Source organism: Vanellus vanellus (assembly GCF_965231255.1).
Source record: "Vanellus vanellus genome assembly, contig: HAP1_SCAFFOLD_973, whole genome shotgun sequence".
Classification (NCBI taxonomy): domain Eukaryota; kingdom Metazoa; phylum Chordata; class Aves; order Charadriiformes; family Charadriidae; genus Vanellus; species Vanellus vanellus.
In genome coordinates, this window is record NW_028128880.1 from 28001 (window position 1) to 48899 (window position 20899).

Here is a 20899-nt window from a genome sequence, read left to right on the forward strand (position 1 = left end):
AGGGGGGGGGTGGGGTGGGGTGGGGGGTGGCTCAGGTGGGGATGGTGCCGGTGGCCAAGAGGATGATGAGGATGAGGATGATGGCGCCCACGAGGCCGAGGACGACCAGCAGCTTCACGTTCTTCCACCAGTACCGCCGCGCCATCTTCTGCGACGTCGTCTTGAAGTGCTCCGACTGCGGGGACACGGCTTGGGAGGGGACGCGGGGACAGCCCTGCCACCCCGGGGACACCCCCCGCCACTCTGGAGACACCTCCTGTGACCCCAAGGACACCCCCTGCCACCCTGGGGACACCCACTGTGACCCCGGGGACACCCGCTGCCACCCTGGGGACACCCGCTGCCACCCTGGGGACACCTGATGTGACCCCAAGGACACCTCCTGCCACCCTGGGGACACCTCCTGTGACCCCAAGGACACCCGCTGCCACCCTGGGGACATCCCCCGCCACCCTGGGGACACCTGTGACCCCAAGGACACCTCCTGCCACCCCGGGGACACACCCCGCCACCCTGGGGACACCTCCTGTGACCTCAAGGACACCTCCTGCCACCCTGGGGACACCTCCTGTGACCCCAAGGACACCCGCTGCCACCCTGGGGACATCCCCCGCCACCCTGGGGACACCTGTGACCCCAAGGACACCTCCTGCCACCCCGGGGACACTCCCCGCCACCCTGGGGACACCTCCTGTGACCTCAAGGACACCTCCTGCCACCCTGGGGACACCCACTGTGACCCTGGAGACACCCCCTGCCAACCTGGGGACACCATCTGTGACCCCGGGGACACCTTCTGCCACCCTGGGGACACCCACTGTGACCCTGGGGACACCCACTGCCACCCTGGGGACACCCGCTGTGACCCCAAGGACACCTCCTGCCACCCTGGGGACACCCTGTGACCCTGGGGACACCCCCTGTGACCCCAAGGACACCTCCTGCCACCCTGGGGACACCCGCTGTGGCTCTGGGGACACCTCCTGCCACCCTGGGGACACCCCTTGCCACCACAGGGACACCCACTGTGACCCCGTGGACACCCTCTGCCACCCCGGGGACACCCCCCGCCACCCTGGGGACACCTCCTGTGACCCTGGGGACACCTCCTGCCACCCTGGGGACACCCCCTGCCACCCTGGAGACAGACCTGATGCCCTGGGGACACCCACTGTGACCCCAAGGACACCCCCTGCCACCCTGGGGACACCTCCTGTGACCCTGGGGACACCCGCTGTGACCGCAGGGACACCCCCTGCCACCCTGGGGACCCCCCGCTACCGCCTTGTGGACGCCCCTCTGCCACCATTGGGGACACCCCCTGCCACCCTGGGGACACCCAGCTGTCACCAAAGTGCCCCATGTCCCCACTCCCAGTGCCCAACTGGACCCAGTGCTCCACAGTCCCCTCGGGGACACTGTACCCCACCTTAGGGACCTTGTGCCACCTCAGGAGCCATGTGCCCAACTTGGGGACCTGGTGCCACCTCAGGAACCCTGTGCCCACCCTGAGGACCTTGTGTCCATCTTAGAGATCCTGGGCCACCTCGGGGACCCTTGTGGCCATCTTGGGGACCCTGTGGCCCACCTTGGGGATGCGGTGCCCGTCTTGGGGACCCTGTGCCACCTTGGGGACCCTGTGCCCACCCAGAGGACCTTGTGGTCACCACGGTAACCCTGTGCCACCTTGGGGACCCTGTGGCCACCCTGAAGGACCTTGTGGCCACCACGGGGACCTTGTCTCCATCCTGGACACCCTGTGCCACCTCGGGGACCCTGGGGCCATCTTGGAGACCCTGTGCCCCACCTTGGGGACCTTATGGATCTCAGGGACCCTTTGCCCACCCTGAGGACCTTATGGCCACCACGGGGACCCTGTCTCCATCCTGGACACCCTGTGGCCACCTCGGGGAACCTGTGGCCATCTTGGAGACCCTGTGGCATCTCAGGGACCTTGTGGCCACCTTGGGGACCCTGTGGCCACCTCAGGGACCCTGTGGCCCACCTTGGGGACCTTATGGATCTCAGGGACCCTTTGCCCACCCTGAGGACCTTATGGCTACCACAGGGACCCTGTCTCCATCCCGGACACCCTGTGCCACCTCGGAGACCCTGTGGCCATCTTGGAGACCCTGTGCCATCTCAGGGACCTTGTGGCCACCTTGGGGACCCTGTGGCCATCTCGGGAACCCTGTGCCCACCTTGGAGACCTTGTGCCCCACCCTGGAGACCCTGTGCCCCACCCTGGAGACCCTGTGCCATCTCAGGGACCCTGTGCCCACCTTGGGGACCTTGCATCCTCTCTGAGGACCTTGTGCCCCACCTTGGAGACCCTGTGCCATCTCAGGGACCTTGTGGCCACCTTGGGGACCCTGTGGCCACCTTGGGGACCCTGTGCCCCACCCTGGGAACCCTGTGGCCATCTCAGGGACCCTGTGCCCACCTTGGGGGCCTTGCGTCCTCTCTGAGGACCTTGTGCCCCACCTTGGAGACCCTGTGGCATCTCAGGGACCTTGTGGCCACCTTGGGGACCCTGTGGCATCTCGAGGACCCTGTGCCCACCTTGGAGACCTTGTGCCCCACCCTGGAGACCCTGTGCCATCTCAGGAACCCTGTGCCCACCTTGGGGACCTTGCATCCTCTCTGAGGACCTTGTGCCCCACCTTGGAGACCCTGTGGCATCTCGGGGACCCTGTGCCCACCTTGGAGACCTTGTGCCCCACCCTGGAGACTCTGTGCCATCTCAGGGACCTTGTGGCCACCTTGGGGACCTTGTGGCATCTCGAGGACCCTGTGCCCACCTTGGAGACCTTGTGCCCCACCCTGGAGACTCTGTGCCATCTCAGGGACCTTGTGGCCACCTTGGGGACCCTGTGGCATCTCGAGGACCCTGTGCCCACCTTGGAGACCCTGTGCCATCTCAGGGACCTTGTGGCCACCTTGAAGACCCTGTGCCATCTCAGAGACCCTTTGCCCACCCCGAGAACCTCGTGCCTCACCTTGGCGACCAGACGCCACCCGGGTGACCCTCATACCCGCCGCGGTGACGCCCGTGTCCCGTCCCCCCCCCTGCCCTCACCGTGGCCTCCAGGTCCTGGCTCTTGCTGTGAAGCTGCTCCAGGTTCTCGCCCCGCGCCAGGATGCGCTCCACGTTCTGCGTCATGATGGTTTTGACGCCCTCCACCTCCTGCTGCAGCGCCCGCACGCGCCCGCTCTCCGTCCCGCTGCTCGCCATGCCGCCCGGCGCCTGCCGGAGCGCGGGTGTCAAGGTGGGCACCCCAGCAGCCTCTCCTGCCCCCCCCCCCCCCCCCCCCAGCACCCCATATGTGCCCCGGGCACACTCCCCCCCCCCCCCCCCCCCCCAAGAACCCCATAAGCATCCCATATACGCATACACCTCAGCACCCCATAGGCACCCACCCGGCACCCTATATGGACCCTAGGTGTACCCCCACGTGTCCCGTCTAGCCCCCCCTGGCACCCCCCAAGCACCCCATAGGCACCCCATATACACCCCCTGAGCACCCCAGACACGATCCCCCCCCCCCAGCACCCCATAGGTACCCCATACATACTCCATGGGCACCCCCTCGGCACCCTATATGCACCCTGGGCACCCTATATGTACCCTGGGCACCCCGCAAGCACCCCATAGGCACCCCATATACACCCCCTGAGCACCCCACACACACCCCAGACACGATCCCCCCCCAGCACCCCATAGGTACCCCATAGGTACTCCAAGGGCACCCCCTCGGCACCCCCTATGTACCCTGGGCACCCCGCAAGCACCCCATAGGCACCCCATATACACCCCCTGAGCACCCCATACGCACCCCAGACACGATCCCCCCCAGCACCCCATAGGTACTCCAAGGGCACCCCCTCGGCACCCTATATGCACCCTGGGCACCCCCTATGTACCCCAGGCACCCCCCAAGCACGCCATAGGCACCCCATATACACCCCCTGAGCACCTCACACACACCCCAGACACGATCCCCCCCCCCCCAGCACCCCATAGTTACCCCATAGGTACTCCATGGACACCCCCTTAGCACCCTATATGCACCCTGGGCACCCCCTATGTACCCCGGGCACCCCGCAAGCACCCCATAGGCACCCCATATACACCCCCTGAGCACCCCACACACCCCCCAGACACGATCCCCCCCCCCCCCCAGCACCCCATAGGTACCCCATAGGTACTCCAAGGGCAACCCCTCGGCACCCTATATGCACCCTGGGCACCCCCTATGTACCCTGGGCACCCCGCAAGCACCCCATAGGCACCCCATATACACCCCCTGAGCACCCCATAGGCACCCCAGACACAATCCCCCCCAGCACCCCATAGGTACCCCATAGGTACTCCAAGGGCAACCCCTCGGCACCCTATATGCACCCTGGGCACCCCCTATGTACCCTGGGCACCCCGCAAGCACCCCATAGGCACCCCATATACACCCCCTGAGCACCCCATAGGCACCCCAGACACAATCCCCCCCAGCACCCCATAGGTACCCCATGGGCACCCCTCGGCACCCTATATGTACCCAGGCACCCCCCAAGCACCTCATAGGCACCCCATATACACCCCCTGAGCACCCCATACACAATCCCCCCACCCCCAGCACCCCATAGGTACCCCAGAGGTACTCCATGGGCACCCCCTCGGCACCCTATATGTACCCCGGGCACCCCCTATGTACCCTGGGCACCCCGCAAGCACCCCATAGGCACCCCATATACACATACACCTCAGCACCCATAGGCACCCCATATACACATACACCTCAGCACCCCATAGGCACCCCATATACACCCCCTGAGCACCCCATACGCACCCCATACACGATACCCCTCCCTCCCCAGCACCCCATAGGTACTCCATGGGCACCCCCTCGGCACCCTATATGCACCCTGGGCACCCCCAAGCACCCCATACACAACCCCCAGCACCCCATATAACCCCCCCGAGCACCCCATATACCCGCCTTAGGCACCCCAAAGGTACCCTCCAGCACCCCATAACGACCCAAAGCACCTGCCAAGCACCCTACAGGATGCCCGGGCACTTCCCCTAAGCACCCTATAGCCACCCCCAAAACAACCCTATAGGCACCCCCTTGGCACCCCATATGTACCCCAGCCCACCCAAACGCACCCCCGAGCGCCCCACAGGCACCCTGAGCACCCCATAGGCGCCCCATGTTCACCCCAAGCACCTGCCAAGCACCCCATAGGCACTTCCTCAAGCACCCTATAGGCACCCCCCACCACCTCAAGCCCCCCTATACACCTCCCAAGCACCCTATAGGCACCCTGGGAACCCCATAGGTGCCCCATGTCCACCCCAAGCACAACATAGGTACTTCCTCAAGGACCCTATAGGCACCCCAGGCACCCCCACCACCTCAAGCCCCCCTATAGGCACCCCCCCAAGCACCCTATAGGCACTCCGAGCACCCCATAGGCACCCCATGTCCACCCCGAGCACCTGCCAGACACCCCATAGGCACTTTCTCAGGCACCCTATAGCCACCCCAAACACCCTATAGGCACCCCCTTGGCACCCCATATGTACCCCAGCCCACCCATATGCACCCTGAGCACCCTATAGGCACCCCATGTTCACCCCAAGCCCTGGCCGAGCACCCCATAGGCACTTCCTCAAGCACCCTATAGGCACCCTAAGCACACCAAGCACCCCCCAGGACTTCAAGCCCCCCCCTATATACCCACAAGCACCCTATGGGCACCCCAAGCACCCCATAGGTGCCCCATGTCCACCCCGAGCACCTGCCAGGCGCCCCATAGGCACTTCCTCAAACACCCTATAGGCACCCCAAGCACCCTATAGGCACCCCCACCACCTCAAGCCCCCCCTATACACCTCCCAAGCACCCTATAGGCACCCTGGGAACCCCATAGGTGCCCCATGTCCACCCCAAGCACCCCATACACACCCCACACGGAACTTCCTCAAGCACCCTATAGGCACCCTAAGCACCCTATAGGTAACCCAGGCACCCCCCAGGACCTCAAGGCCCCCCCTATATAACCCCAAGCCCCCTATAGGCGCCCTGGGAACCCCATAGGCGCCCCATGTCCACCCCAAGCACCTGCCAAGCACCCCATAAGCACTTCCTCAAACACCCTATAGGCACCCCAAGCACCCTATAGGCACCCCCCACCACCTCAAGCCCCCCTATACACCTCCCAAGCACCCTATAGCCGCCCTGGGAACCCCATAGGTGCCCCATGTCCACCCCAAGCACTCCATAGGTACTTCCTCAAGGACCCTATAGGCACCCCAGGCACCCCCACCACCTCAAGCCCCCCTATAGGCACCCCCCCAAGCACCCTATAGGCACCCCGAGCACCCCATAGGCACCCCATGTCCACCCCGAGCACCTGCCAGACACCCCATAGGCACTTTCTCAGGCACCCTATAGCCACCCCAAACACCCTATAGGCACCCCCTTGGCACCCCATATGTACCCCAGCCCACCCAAACGCACCCCCGAGCGCCCCACAGGCACCCTGAGCACCCCATAGGCGCCCCATGTTCACCCCAAGCACCTGCCAAGCACCCCATAGGCACTTCCTCAAGCACCCTATAGGCACCCCCCACCACCTCAAGCCCCCCTATACACCTCCCAAAGCCACCCTATAGGCACCCCTGGGACCATAGGTGCCCCATGTCCACCCCAAGCACAACATAGGTACTTCCTCAAGGACCCTATAGGCACCCCAGGCACCCCCACCACCTCAAGCCCCCCTATAGGCACCCCCCCAAGCACCCTATAGGCACCCGAGCACCCCATAGGCACCCCATGTCCACCCCGAGCACCTGCCAGACACCCCATAGGCACTTTCTCAGGCACCCTATAGCCACCCCAAACACCCTATAGGCACCCCCTTGGCACCCCATATGTACCCCAGCCCACCCATACGCACCCCCGAGCGCCCCACAGGCACCCTGAGCACCCCACAGGTGCCCCATGTTCACCCCAAGCCCTGGCCGAGCACCCCATAGGCACTTCCTCAAGCACCCTATAGGCACCCTAAGCACACCAAGCACCCCCCAGGACTTCAAGCCCCCCCCTATATACCCACAAGCACCCTATGGGCACCCCATAGGTGCCCCATGTCCACCCCGAGCACCTGCCAGGCGCCCCATAGGCACTTCCTCAAACACCCTATAGGCACCCCAAGCACCCTGTAGGCACCCCCCACCACCTCAAGCCCCCCTATACACCCCCAAGCCCCCTATAGGCACCCTGGGAACCCCATAGGTGCCCCATGTCCACCCCAAGCACCCCATAGGCACCCCACAGGAACTTCCTCAAGCACCCTATAGGCACCCTAAGCACCCTATAGGCAACCCAGGCACCCCCCAGGACCTCAAGGCCCCCCCTATATAACCCCAAGCCCCCTATAGGCGCCCTGGGAACCCCATAGGCACCCCATAGGAAGTTCCTCAAACACTCTATAGGGACCCCATAGGCACTTCCTCAAGCACCCTATAGGCACCCCCCACCACCTCAAGCCCCCTATACACCCCCTAGCCCCCTATAGGCACCCTGGGAACCCCATAGGTGCCCCATGTCCACCCCAAGCACCCCATAGGCACCCCATAGGCACTTCCTCAAGCACCCTATAGGCACCCTAAGCACCCTATAGAACCTCAACCCCCCTCCACCCCCCCCCCCCAAGCACCCTATAGCCACCCCGCGCGCCCCATAGGCAGTCCGGACCCCCCCCAACTGCCCCATAGCCCCCCGGGGACCCCACAGACACCCCATAGACCGCCCCCGCTCCTACCACGGCCGACTCCGCTCCCGCCGCCTCCCGCTGCCCTCGGCGACCTCTGACCCCTGACCCCTGACCCCGCCCCCTCGGGGCTTCCGGGTACGGCGGGGACAGGAGGGGGCGGGGTCGGGCGAGGGGGCGGGGTCGGGCGAGGGGGCGGGGTCGAGTGAGGGGGCGGGGTCGGGCGAGGGGTCGGAGTCGGGAGAGGGGTCGGGGTCGGGCGAGGAGGCGGAGTCGGGTGAGGGGGCGGAGTCAGGCGAGGTGGCGGGGTCGGGACAGGGGGCGGAGTCGGGAGAGGGGTCGGGGGCGGAGTCGGGTGAGGGGGCGGAGTCGGGAAAGGGGGCGGGGACAGAGGTCGGGGCGGGGGCGGGGTGAGGGTGGGGCTGATCGGCCCCGGCCCGTGACGTGGCGCGAGGGGGGCGGGGCCGCGGCGATGGCGGCGGCGGCGGAGGGTACGGAGCGGGGCGGGGGGGGGGGAGAGGGGGGTCTCGTTGACCTCTGACCTCTGACCTCTGCCCCCGCCTCAGGCCCGGCGCGGCGCAGGCGGGGGGGGGAGGCGGCGGGGAGACCCCCCTACCCCCCCGCCGCGGTCTCCGGTACCGATCCCGGTACCGATCCCGGTGGCGGTAGGGCCCGGCGGCTCCTGGGCTTCGAGCCGCGGGACTTGACGCGGTGGGACCGCTTCGTCCGTCTGCTGCACCGACCCACCGACCCCGCCGCCCTCGGGGCCTTCCGCGGGGCCTTCGGTGAGGGGCGGCCCGGGGGGAACGGGGGGGGGGGGGGGGGTCGAAGAGGACCGGAGGGGCTCCCGGGAGGGGGGGATCGGGGGAGGTCGAGGGGAGCGGAGGGGCTCCGGTAAAGAGGGACCGGGGGGCTCCGGTGATGGGGGGGGGAACGGGGGGGCTCCGGGGGGCGCTGAGGAGGGGGGAGCGGGGGGGGACCGGGAGGACCGGGGGGTGTCCGGTGATGGGGGCGACCGGTGGGATCGGGGGACCCGGGAGGGAACGGGGGGGGCTCCGGGGGGGGGTCTGATGAGGGGGGAGCCGGGGGGGCAGAGGGGAAAGGGGGGGACCGGAGGGGTCTTCGGTGAGGGGGGGCTGAGGGGGATCGGGGGGACCGGAGGGGACCCGGGGGGGGGTCGAGGGGATCAGAGGGTCTTCGGTGAGGGGGGAACCGGAGGGAGAGGGGGGGGGGCAAAAGGGGAGCGGGGGGCTTTCGGGGGGAGGGGGGGGGTAGAGGGGATCGGGGGGGCTGAAAGGGACTGGGGGGGCTCTGATGAGAGGGGGATGGGGGGACTGGGGGGGGGGACCAGGGGAAATTGGGGGTCTCCGGTGGGCGGGGGGCTGGAGGGGACTGGGGGGGCTCTGATGAGGTGGGATGGGGGGGACTGGGGGGGCCTTCAGTGAGGGGGAGGGACTGGGGGCTTTGGGGGGGTGTCACCGGACACAGGGGGGCTCAGGGGTATTGGAAGGGGGGGGGGGGGGGGGGGATCCAGGGGGGGTACACCCATGTGTCCGGAGAACGGACAGACGGACACGTCACCACCAGAGCAAAGGTTGAGGCGGAGGTTTGATGGGGATGGGGGGGGGGGGGGGTCAGTGTCCGCCCGGCCGGAGGCAGGGGGGGGGGGGTGGCCTGTCCCCAAGGCTGGGGGGGGGTCACTGACCGCCCACCCGCCCGCCCGCAGGACTGCTGATGGCGCTGGACGTGCCGCAGGAGCGGGGACTGGGGCAGCTGGACCAGCGGTTCCTGGACGGACTGGACGTGTGTCGCTTCCCGCTGCTGCCCTTCCTCCGGCCGCTGCCCCTCGACTGGATGTACCTGATCTACGCCGTCATGTTCCTGGGTACGGGGACGGGGGTGGGAGCCACGGTGGGGATGGGAACTGGGATGGGATGAGGGAGAGGGACAGGGATGGGCAGTGGGATGAAGGACCGGGAGTGGGATGGGCACTGGGATGAAGGACTCGGATTGGGATGGGCACTGGGACGGGCACTGGGACGAAGGACTAGGACTGAGATGGGCACGGGGAGTGGGATGGGCACAGGGACGGGCAGTGGGATGAAGGACTGGGACTGGGATGGGCACTGGGACGGGCACTGGGATGAAGGACTGGGACTGAGATGGGCACTGGGAGTGGGATGGGCACAGGGACGGGCACTGGGATGAAGGACTGGGAGTGGGATGGGCACAGGGACGGGCACTGGGATGAAGGACTGGGACTGGGATGGGCAGTGGGATGAAGGACTGGGAGTGGGATGGGCACTGGGATGAAGGACTGGGACTGAGATGGGCACTGGGATGGGGACAGGCACTGGGATGGGGGACTGGGACGGGCACTGGGATGGGCATGGGGACAGGGACAGGCACTGGGATTGGCAGAGGGATGGGCACTGGGATGAAGGACTCTGGCTGGGATGGGCACTGGGAGTGGGATGGGCACAGGGACGGGCACTGGGATGAAGGACTGGGACAGGCACAGGGACAGGGACGGGCACTGGGATGAGGGACTGGGACAGGGATGGGCACTGGGATGGGGACAGGCACTGGGATGGGGACAGGCACTGGGATGGGGGACTGGGACAGGAACAGGCGCAGGGACAGGGATGGGCACTGGGATGAGGGACTGGGACAGACACTGGGATGAGCACAGGGATGGGCACTGGGATTGGCACAGGGACGGGCACTGGGATGAGGGACTGGGACAGGGATGGGCACTGGGATAAAGGACTGGGGCAGGGGTGGGCGGTGGGACTGGCACTGGGATGGGCAGGGGGACGGGGACCAGGGCAGGATGGGGACAGGCAGGAGGTGGCACTGGGACGGGCACCGAGATGGGCACTGGGACGGGGGACACATCCCTGTGGTGAGGAGGGGACAGCAGGAGGAACTGGGAGGGGGGCGGGGAGGTGACCCGTGGAGGGACGGGGACGGGAGCAGGATGGGTGCGGTGCCCGCAGGGGCGCTGGGCATCATGGTGGGCTTCTGCTACCGCCTGAGCTGCGTCGCCTTCCTGGGGCCGTACTGGTACCTCCTGCTCCTGGACAAGACCTCCTGGAACAACCATTCCTACCTCTACGGGCTGTTGGCCTTCCAACTGGCGCTACTGGGAGCCGACCGCTACGGGTGGGCACCACCACTGCCACCCCAGACACTGGTGTCCCCGTGGCTCTGTGTCTCCCACGGGGTGGCACAGGTCCTGGTGACCTCCATGGGGTGGCACAGGCTCTGGTGTCCCCATGGCACTGGGTCCCCACGGGGTGGTACAGGTCCTGGTGTCCTCCATGGGATGGCACAGACCCTGGCGTCACCTGTGGGGTGGCACAGGCTCTGGTGTCCCCATGGCACTGGGTCCCCATGGGGTGGCACAGGTCCTGGGGTCCCCCATGGGGTGGCACAGACACTGGTATCCCCATGGCACTGGGTCCCCATGGGGTGGCACAGGTCCTGGTGTCCTCCATGGGGTGGCACAGGCTCTGGTGTCCCCATGGCACTGGGTCCCCATGGGGTGGCACAGGTCCTGGTGACCTCCATGGGGTGGCACAGGCTCTGGTGTCCCCATGCACTGGGTCCCCACAGGGTGGTACAGGTCCTGATGTCCTCCATGGGATGGCACAGACCCTGGTGTCACCTGTGGGGTGGCACAGGCTCTGGTGTCCCCATGGCACTGGGTCCCCATGGGGTGGCACAGGTCCTGGTGTCCTCCATGGGATGGCACAGACCCTGGTGTCCCCATGGCACTGGGTCCTCATGGGGTGGCACAAGTCCTGGTGACCTCCATGGGGTGGCACAGGCTCTGGTGTCCCCATGGCTCTGTGTCTCCCATGGGGTGGCACAGGTCCTGGTGTCCCCCGTATGGTGACACAGACACTGGTGTCCCCATGGCTCTGTGTCTCCCATGGGGTGGCACAGGTCCTGGTGACCTCCATGAGGTGGCACAGGCTCTAGTGTCCCCATGGCACTGCGTCCCCATGGGGTGGCACAGGTCCTGGGGTCCCCCATGGGGTGGCACAGGCTCTGGTGTCCCCAAGGGGTGGCACAGGTCTTGCTGTCTTCCATGGGATGGCACAGACCCTGGTGTCACCCGTGAGGTGGCACAGGCACCGGTGTCCCCATGGCTCTGGGTCCCCATGGGGTGGCACAGACCCCTGTGTCCTTCACAGCACTGGGGTCCCCATGGGGTGGCACGGTCCCCAGTGTCCCTACGGGCACTGGGGGTCCCTATGGGGTGCTGTGACCCCCCATGGCGCTGTGTCCCCAGGGGGTGGCTCTGGCGTCCCCCTGCACCACGGGGGGTTTCCCTGTGGCTCTGGGTCCCCATGGGGGGGGTGGTGGCACACGTCCTCCGCGTCACCGGCGGTGGATGTGACAATGACCCCGGTCACCCCCATCCTCCGGGGGTGTCCCCGTGTCCCCGCAGGTCCGTGGACGGACTCCTTCGTCCCCAAAAGAGGAACGCCCACGTGCCGCTGTGGAACTACACCCTGTTGCGCGCCCAGGTGGGGACCCGGACACCGCTGTCCCCTGTCCCGGACACCCGTGTCCCCTCTGGGATCACCCACCACTCCTCCCCCCCCCCCTCCCAGATCTTCATCGTTTACTTCATCGCGGGGCTGAAGAAGTTGGACGCCGACTGGGTGGGTGGTTACTCCATGGGCTCCCTCGCCCGCCACTGGCTCTTCGCACCCTTCAGGTGAGGATGAGGAGGGAGACGGGGGGGAGGGGGGGGGCAGGGATGGGGTGAGGATGAGGGGGGTGATGGGATGAAGAGGGGGAGCGGGAAGGGGTGAGGATGAGGAGGGTGATGGGGTGAGGAGGAGGAGGGGGACGGGGGGGGACAGGGATGGGGTGAGGATGAGGAGAGTGATGGGGGATGATGGGATGAAGAGGGGGACCGGGATGGGGCGAGGATGAAGAGGGTGATGGGTGAGAGGGACAGGGTGAGGATGAGGAGGGTGATGGGGTGAGGATGAGGAGGGGGACAGGGGGGGACAGGGACAGGGTGAGGATGAGGATGGGGTGAGGATGAGGAGGGGGATGAGGATGAGGGTGATGTGGGTGTGACAGGGACAGGGTGAGGATGAGGAAGGTGATGGGGTGAGGACGAAGAGGGTGATGGGGTGAGAATGAGGAGGGAGACGGGGGGGTGAGGGGGTGAGGAGGGTGATGGGTGGTGATGGGATGAAGAGGGGGACCAGGACAGGGTGAGGATGAAGAGGGGGACGGCTGAGAGGGATGGGGTGAGGATGAGGAGGGTCACCGGGGGGTGACGGGATGAGGATGAGGAGGGTGATGGGGTGAGGACGAGGAAGGCACAGGGGTGAGGATGAGGAGGGTGACGGGGTTGGGACGAAGAGGATGACGGGGCCGTGGTGAGGATGAGGAGGGTGAGGAGGACGGAGTGAGGATGAGGAGGGTGCCGGGGGGGAGGATGAAGAGGAGGACGAGGAAGGCTCCCCCGCAGGCTGGTGCTGTCGGAGGAGATGACCAGCCTGCTGGTGGTGCACGGGGGGGGACTGGCGCTCGACCTCTCCGCCGGCTTCCTCCTCTTCTTCGACGCCACCCGGCCCCTCGCCCTCCTCTTCGTCACCTACTTCCACTGCATGAACTCCCAGCTCTTCAGCATCGGTCAGACGCGGGGGGGGCACCTCTATCCTGGGGGGGGGCACCCCTATTTGGGGGGGCACCCCAACACCACCCAAAGCATCCCTACCCTGGGGGGGGGACACCCAGATACCCCCCAAAGCATCTCTAGCCTGGGGGGGGGCACCCCTATCCTGGGGGGCACCCTGACACCTCCCAAAGCACCCCTACCCTGGGGGGGGGCACCCCTATCCTGGGGTGGGGCACCCCTATTTGGAGAGGCACCCCAACACCCCCCAAAGCACCCCATACCCTGGGGGGGGGGGGCAACCCTAACCTGGGGGGGCACCCTGACATCCTCCAAAGCATCCCATACCCTGGGGGGGCACCCAGACACCCCCCAAAGCATTCCATACCCTGGGGGGGCACCCCTATTTGGGGGGGCACCCCGACACCCCCTAAAGCATCCCATACCCTGGGGGGGGGGCACCCCTATCCTGGGGGGGCACCCAGACACCCCCCAAAGCATCCCATACCCTGGGGGGGGGGAACAACCCTAACCTGGGGGGGCACCCAGACACCCCCCAAAGCATCCCATACCCTGGGGGGGCACCCCTATTTGGGGGGGCACCCCGACACCCCCCAAAGCACCCCATACCCTGGGGGGGGGACACCCAGACACCCCCCAAAGCATCCCATACCCTGGGGGGGGCACCCCTATCCTGGGGGGCACTCTGACACCCCCCAAAGCACCCCATACCCTGGGGGGGGACACCCAGATACCCCCCAAAGCATCTCTAGCCTGGGGGGGGGCACCCCTATCCTGGGGGGCACCCCAACACCCCCCAAGGCATCCCTACCCTGGGGGGGGGCACCCCTATCCTGGGGGGGGCACCCCTATTTGGGGGGGCACCCCAACACCCCCCAAAGCATCCCTACCCTGGGGGGGGACACCCAGATACCCCCCAAAGCATCTCTAGCCTGGGGGGGGCACCCCGACACCCCATACCCTGGGGGAGGGGGGGGCACCCAGACCCCCCCCAGAGCCCCCTCCCCTGCCTGGGGGTACCCCTATCCTACGCAGGGACACCCCTAGGCTGGGGGGGGGGCACCCAGCCACCCCCTCCCCGCTGCTCTGGGTGCCCCCATCACGCGGTGGGGGGTGGGGGGGGTCCCTAAGTGTCACTGTGTGTGTCGTCCCCCCCCCAGGGATGTTCCCCTACACCATGCTGGTCAGCAGCGGCCTCTTCTGCCACCCCAGTTGGCCCCGGCGCCTCTGCGCCCGCTGCCCCCCCTGGCTGCGGGGGGGGCTGCCCAGCACCCGCCCCCCCCGGCACAGCCCCGACTGCCACTACGGGGGGGCGCGGGGGGGCCTTCGGCCTCGCCAGCATCTGGCCGCCGCCTTCACCCTCCTCTACGTGCTGGAGCAGCTCTTCTTGCCCTACTCCCACTTCATCACCCAGGTGGGGGCATCGGGGGGAGGGGGTAGTTTTGGGGGGCGAAGGGGTAGTTTTGGGGGGTGAAGGGGCAGTTTGGGGGGGTGAAGGGGCAGTTTTGGGAGGTAAAAGGGCAGTTTAGGGGGGCAAAGGGGCAGTTTGGGGGGGTGAGGATGGGGGATGAAGGATGGAGGATGGATGTAGGGTGGAGGATGAAGGATGGAGGATGGATGGAGGATGGAGGATGGATGGAGGATGGATGGAGGGTGGAGGATGGAGGATGAAGGATGGATGGAGGGTAGAGGATGGATGGAGGGTAGAGGATGGATGGAGGGTGGAGGATGGAGGATGAAGGATGGAGGATGGATGGAGGGTGGAGGATGGAGGGTTGATGGAGGATGTAGGATGGAGGATGAAGGATGGAGGGTGGATGGAGGTTGGAGGATGGATGGAGGGTGGAGGATGGAGGATGAAGGATGGATGGAGGGTAGAGGATGGATGGAGGGTGGAGGATGGAGGATGAAGGATGGAGGATGGATGGAGGGTGGAGGATGGAGGGTTGATGGAGGATGTAGGATGGAGGATGAAGGATGGAGGGTGGAGGATGGATGGAGGGTGGAGGATGGAGGGTGGATGTAGGATGGACGATGAAGGATGGAGGGTGGATGGAGGTTGGAGGATGGATGGAGGGTGGAGGATGGATGGAGGATGAAGGATGGAGGGTGGAGGATGGATGGAGGATGAAGGATGGAGGATGAAGGATGGATGGAGGGTGGAGGATGGATGTAGGATGAAGGATGGAGGGTGGAGGATGGATGGAGGGTGGAGGATGGAGGATAGAGGATGGAGGATGGATGGAGGGTGGAGGATGGATGGAGGGTGGAGGATGGAGGGTGGAGGATGGATGAAGGGTGGAGGATGGAGGATGAAGGATGGATGGAGGGTGGAGGGTGGATGTAGGATGAAGGATGGAGGGTGGAGGATGGATGGAGGGTGGAGGATGGAGGATAGAGGATGGAGGATGGATGGAGGGTGGAGGATGGATGGAGGATGAAGGATGGAGGGTGGAGGATGGATGGAGGGTGGAGGGTGGATGTAGGATGAAGGATGGAGGGTGGAGGATGGAGGATAGAGGATGGAGGATGGAGGATGGATGGAGGGTGGAGGATGGATGGAGGATGAAGGATGGATGGAGGATGAAGGATGGAGGGTGGAGGATGGATGGAGGGTGGAGGATGGATGGAGGATGAAGGATGGAGGATGGATGGAGGGTGGAGGATGGATGGAGGGTGGAGGATGGATGGAGGATGAAGGATGGAGGGTGGAGGATGGAGGATGAAGGATGGAGGATGGATGGAGGATGAAGGATGGAGGGTTGATGGAGGATGAAGGATGGAGGGTGGAGGATGGATGGAGGGTGGAGGATGAAGGATGGAGGAGGGGGGGAAAACAGGTCCCCCATCCCCTCCACGTCCCCGTGGGGTGGCACCACCGCCGTTCCCTGGTGTCACCCCTCCCCCCCCCCATATCCCATCTTTCCCCCGTCCTCTCCAGGGCTACAACAACTGGACCAACGGCCTCTACGGTTACTCCTGGGACATGATGGTTCACTCCCGCTTCCACCAGCACGTCAAGATCACCTACCGGGACGGGCTCACCGGGGAGGTGGGCTACCTCAAACCGGGGGTGAGTGGGGACCCCACGGCGTGGGGGGACACACACGGAGCAGAAGGGGTCCCCGTAACCTATCAGACCCCCCACCCCCACCGCATCCCATTTTTCCCCGGCGTAGGTGTTCACGCAGAGCCGGCGCTGGAAGGACCACGCGGACATGTTGAAGCAGTACTCCACCTGCCTCAGCCACCTCCTGCCCCGCTACAACGTCTCCCAACCCCAAATCTACTTCGATATTTGGGTCTCCATCAACGACCGCTTCCAGCAGAGGTTTGGGGGACGGGACCGGAGGGGGACACCCAGACCATTTATGGGGGGAGTGGGGGGGGGTGCTAGCGCTCGGGGACACCCCCAAAATTCCCCCCCCAGCCCACCGCGAGCTGGTAGGTCTTGGGGACCCCCCAAAATCCCCCCAGCTCCCACCAAGCACTGGGGTTGGAAGGTCTCAGGGACCCCCCCAGATCTCTCCAGTTCACCCCAAGCTGGAAGGTCTCAGGGACCCCCCAAAATCCCCCCAAGCTCCAGGGTTGGAAGGTTTTGGGGACCCTCCCAAATCCCCCCTGAGCACTGGGGTTGGAAGGTCTCAGGGACCCCCAAAATTCCCCCCCAGCTCACCGCGAGCTGGTAGGTCTTGGGGACCCCCCAAAACCCCCCCAGCTCACCCCGAGCACCGGGGCTGGAAGATCTTAGGGATACCCCAAAATCCCCCCGGCTTACCCTGAGCACTGGGGTTGGAAGGTCTTGGGGACCCCCAAATCCTCCCCCTAGATCACCCTGAGCTGGGAAGTCTCGGGGACCCCCCAAAATCCCCCCAGTTCACCCCGAGCTCTGGTATTAGAAAGTCTTGGGGACCCCCAAACCCCCCCCCCCCCCCCGAAGCACCAGGGTTGGAAGGTCACAGCGACCCCCAAAATTCCCCCCCAGCTCACCGCAAGCTGGTAGGTCTCGGGGACCCCCCAAAACCCCCCCAGCTCACCCCGAGCTGGGAGGTCTCAGGGTGTTGTGTCCCCCCCCCCCCTCCCCGTTCCCCGCAGACTGGTGGACCCGCGGGTGGACCTGGTGCGGGCGCCGTGGTCCCCGTGGCACCGCACGCCGTGGCTGCTGCCGCTGCTGCTGGAGCTCTCGCCGTGGCGCCAACGGCTGCAGGAGCTGGAAAACCAACTGGACGGAAACACGGACGCCGTCTTCATCGCCGATTTCCCCGGTAGGGAGATGGCAAGAGGTGGAAACTCACCTTTTTTGGGTGTTTTGGTTTTGTTTTTTTTTTTTATTTTGGGGGTTGGTTGTTTTTTTTTTTTCCAGGTTTGCACCTGGAGAACTTCGTCAGCGAGGACCTGGGTAACACCAGCCTGCGGGTGCTGCGGGGAGAGGTGCTGGTGGAACTGGTGGACCACCACCTCAACCGTTCCTTACGGGAAGGCGAGGGGATGCAGGTGATGTCCTCGCGGGGGACGGCGAAGGGGGATTTTGGGGAGTCCCCAAGGGGTGCTGACGGCGTCCCCCTCCCTGCCCAGCTGCCGGCGGGGCAGTATCATAAGGTACACACGGTGTCGGCGGAACCATCCTGCTACATGTACCTCTACGTCAACACCACGGCGCTGGCGCTGGAGAGGAACCTGACGCGGCTGCAGGAGCTGCGGGAGCGGGTGCGCAACGGCACAGGTGAGCACTGGGGTTGGGAGGTCTCGGGGGACCCCCCCTGCCCCCCAAAATCTGCCCGGTTCACCCAAAGCTCTGAGGTTGGAAGGTCTCGGAGAGCTCCCAAATCCTTCCAGTTCACCCCGAGCTGGAAGGTCTCAGGGACCAACCCCCCCCCCAAAATCCCCCCAGCTCACCCCGAGCACCCGGGTTGGAAGGTCTCAGGGACCCCCCAAATACCTCCAGTTAACCCTGAGCTCTCATGTTGGAAGGTCTCAGGGACTCCCCAAAACCTCTCCAGTTCACCCCAAGAACTGGGGTTCGATGGTCTTAGGGACCCCCCCCCCCCAAATCTCTCCAGTTCACCCCAAGCTGGAAGGTTTTGGGGACCCCCCAAAATCCCCCCAGCTCACCCCAAGCACTGGGGTTGGATGGTCTTAGGGACCCCCCAAATACCTCCAGTTCACCCTGAGCTTTCATGTTGGAAGGTCTCGGGGACCCCCAAAATCTTCCCAGTTCACCCCGAGCTCTGGTGTTGGAAGGTCTCGGGGACCCCTAAATCCTCCATGAGCACCGGGGCTGGAAGGTCTCAGGGACCCCCCAAAATCCCCCCAGTTCACCCCAAGCACTGGGGTTGGACCGTCTCGGGGATCCCCAAATCCCCCCCTGAGCACCGGGGTTGGAAGGTCACAGGGACCCCCCAAAATTCCCCCCCAGCTCCCCCCGTGCAGCAGAACTGGAAATTCTCAGCGACACCCCCCCAAAATCCCACCCTGAGCCCGGGGGTCAGAAGGTCTCAGTGACACTACCACCACCCCCTCCCCCAATTCCTCCCTCCAGCAAAGGAGCCGCTGCCCCCCGAATTACGCCCCATCCTGGGGGAAGCGCCGCCGGCGGGGACCCCCCCGGACCCTCTGGTTTCGGCGTTCCTACGACGGCAGCGGCGGTTGGAGGAGCAGCAGCGGCGGCGGGAGATCGGCTTCATCCACCGCCTCCGCCGCTTCCTCCGCAAGAAATTTTACCTCTTCCGCCGCAGGTGAGAGAGACCCCCCCCCCCCAAAAAAAAAAAATTCCCATTTCTATTTAAAAAAAAAAAATAAATTAATTTTCCCTTTCTACCCCCTAATTAACGCCGCGCAGCGCTTTGATGACCTGCATCTCCCTCCGCAACCTGGCGCTGGGTCGCCCCTCGCCGCAGCAGCTCGCCGCCGAGGTGACCTTCGCCAACTGGCGCGGCGAGGAAGAGGAGGGCGGCGGGGGGAGGGGAGAAGGGGAGGGGGGGGGAGGGGGGGGGATCCCGAGCTTCGAGGACCCCAAATAAACTCACGTAAGAGGCAAGATGCGCCCCCTCAATCCCCCCTCTCCCGCTTCGTGCCTCGGTTTCCCCGGGAAGAGGCGCAGCGACGGCGTTGAATCCGTTATTATTTTGGTGGGGTTTTTGTTGTGGTTTTTTTTTTTTATTATTATTTTTGGAAATCGAAACAAATGTAATAAAACCTCCAGAAAAAAAAAAAAATATTAAGAAAGAAATTTAAAAAAAAAAAAAAAGAGAAAGTCCACCATCACCATCACATCCCCCCCCCCCCCCCCCTCTCAAAATGGCATTTTTTTGGGGGGGCACCGCCCCCCCCCGGGAGGCGGCAGGTAAACAAGCCGGCTTCTCTGTACCACACCGGCCAAATGCGCCGCGGTCCCGGGGGTGGGCGAACCCCAATTCTTGCCTGTCCCCATCCCCCCCCCCCCCCCTCCTTCCCCCCCTCCCCAAAATATCATTTGATCAATAAAACCCAATTTCCCCCCCTTTTTTCACCCCGTTTGGGAGGCCTGGCCTCGGGGGCGGGGGTGGTTGGAGGGGGAAGGGGTGAAGGTGGTGGGGGGGGGGGCGGAGATTTTTTTTTTGGGGGGGGGGGAAGGGGAAATAAATCGAGAGCTGCCGTCTGAGCCCGGGGGCTTCTCTGTACTCACGCCCCGCGCCTCAGCACACAATAAATACACCGCTAAAATAATAATTAAAAAAAAAAAAACAAAAACAAACGTTCAAGTATGAAGGGGCCAAATTTCCCCACCGCCACCACCTTTCCAACACACTCCCCCCCCCCCCAAAAATACATTAATATCGAGTTGGGGGGGGCGGGGGCTGGGGAAGAGGGGAGAGAGGGGGGAGTTGTGCAGTTGTGGAGTCACTTCAGCTTTCTTCGAAAACAAAAACCGAAAAAAAAAAAAAAAAAAAAACCAACCCCAAAAAATAGAATAAAACATTTTCCTCCGGTACCAAACCCGCAGAGGGGATTGGGGAGGGGGAGGGGGCGGTTTTAATGCCATCCCCTCCCCCCCCCCCGCCCCCACCTCGAAAATGTGCATCCTCAGAGAGAAACCCCAAAAAAAACAAAAAAAAAAAAAAAAAAAAAAAAAAGAGAGGTTTAAAATCCGGGTTTTAAGACCAAAACCAGCACCAGTGAGGGCCCGGCTGGGAAGTGGGGGGGGGGGGGGGAAGAGCCGAAAAGGCGGCGTGTGTCCGTCTGTCCCCCCCCTGCAGTGGGACACTGAGAATTTGGAGGGGGGGGGGGGGGAGAGGAGCGCTCAGGGCTTTTTTTTTTAAATTTTTTTTGCCCCCTCTGAGCTCAGACGTCACATGGGATTATTTGTTGTTGTTGTTTTAAAAAGAAGCCGCGGTGGTGGTGGTGGGGGAGGGGGGGGGACACAAATATGGGGTTTGAGGAGGGGGGGGAAGAGAGGCACGAGGCCATGCG

General features: G+C 64.8%; 2 protein-coding genes across 2 annotated transcripts; one reads left to right on the top strand and one right to left on the bottom strand.

Annotated features, from left to right (window-relative positions):
* Window positions 1-26: 26 nt before the first annotated feature.
* Window positions 27-8072, bottom strand: LOC309683997 (vesicle-associated membrane protein 8-like). Its single transcript, XM_082499965.1, has 3 exons — window positions 7831-8072; window positions 3080-3247; window positions 27-175 (listed from the first exon to the last, which is right to left on the bottom strand). The coding sequence occupies exons 2-3, from the start codon at window positions 3233-3235 to the stop codon at window positions 32-34; spliced, it is 300 nt and encodes a 99-aa protein (XP_082356091.1). The 5' UTR covers window positions 3236-3247; window positions 7831-8072; the 3' UTR covers window positions 27-31.
* Window positions 3234-20246, top strand: LOC309683993 (vitamin K-dependent gamma-carboxylase-like; the record flags this gene model as incomplete). Its single annotated transcript, XM_082499960.1, has 16 exons — window positions 3234-3269; window positions 7933-8134; window positions 8346-8564; window positions 9506-9664; window positions 10779-10944; window positions 12239-12317; window positions 12405-12511; window positions 13283-13446; window positions 14611-14864; window positions 16392-16523; window positions 16630-16781; window positions 17546-17715; window positions 17814-17944; window positions 18026-18173; window positions 18990-19185; window positions 19290-20246. 16 exons carry the CDS (start codon window positions 3234-3236, stop codon window positions 19468-19470), a joined length of 2496 nt encoding a protein of 831 aa, XP_082356086.1. The 3' UTR covers window positions 19471-20246.
* Between the last annotated feature and the right edge of the window lie 653 nt (window positions 20247-20899).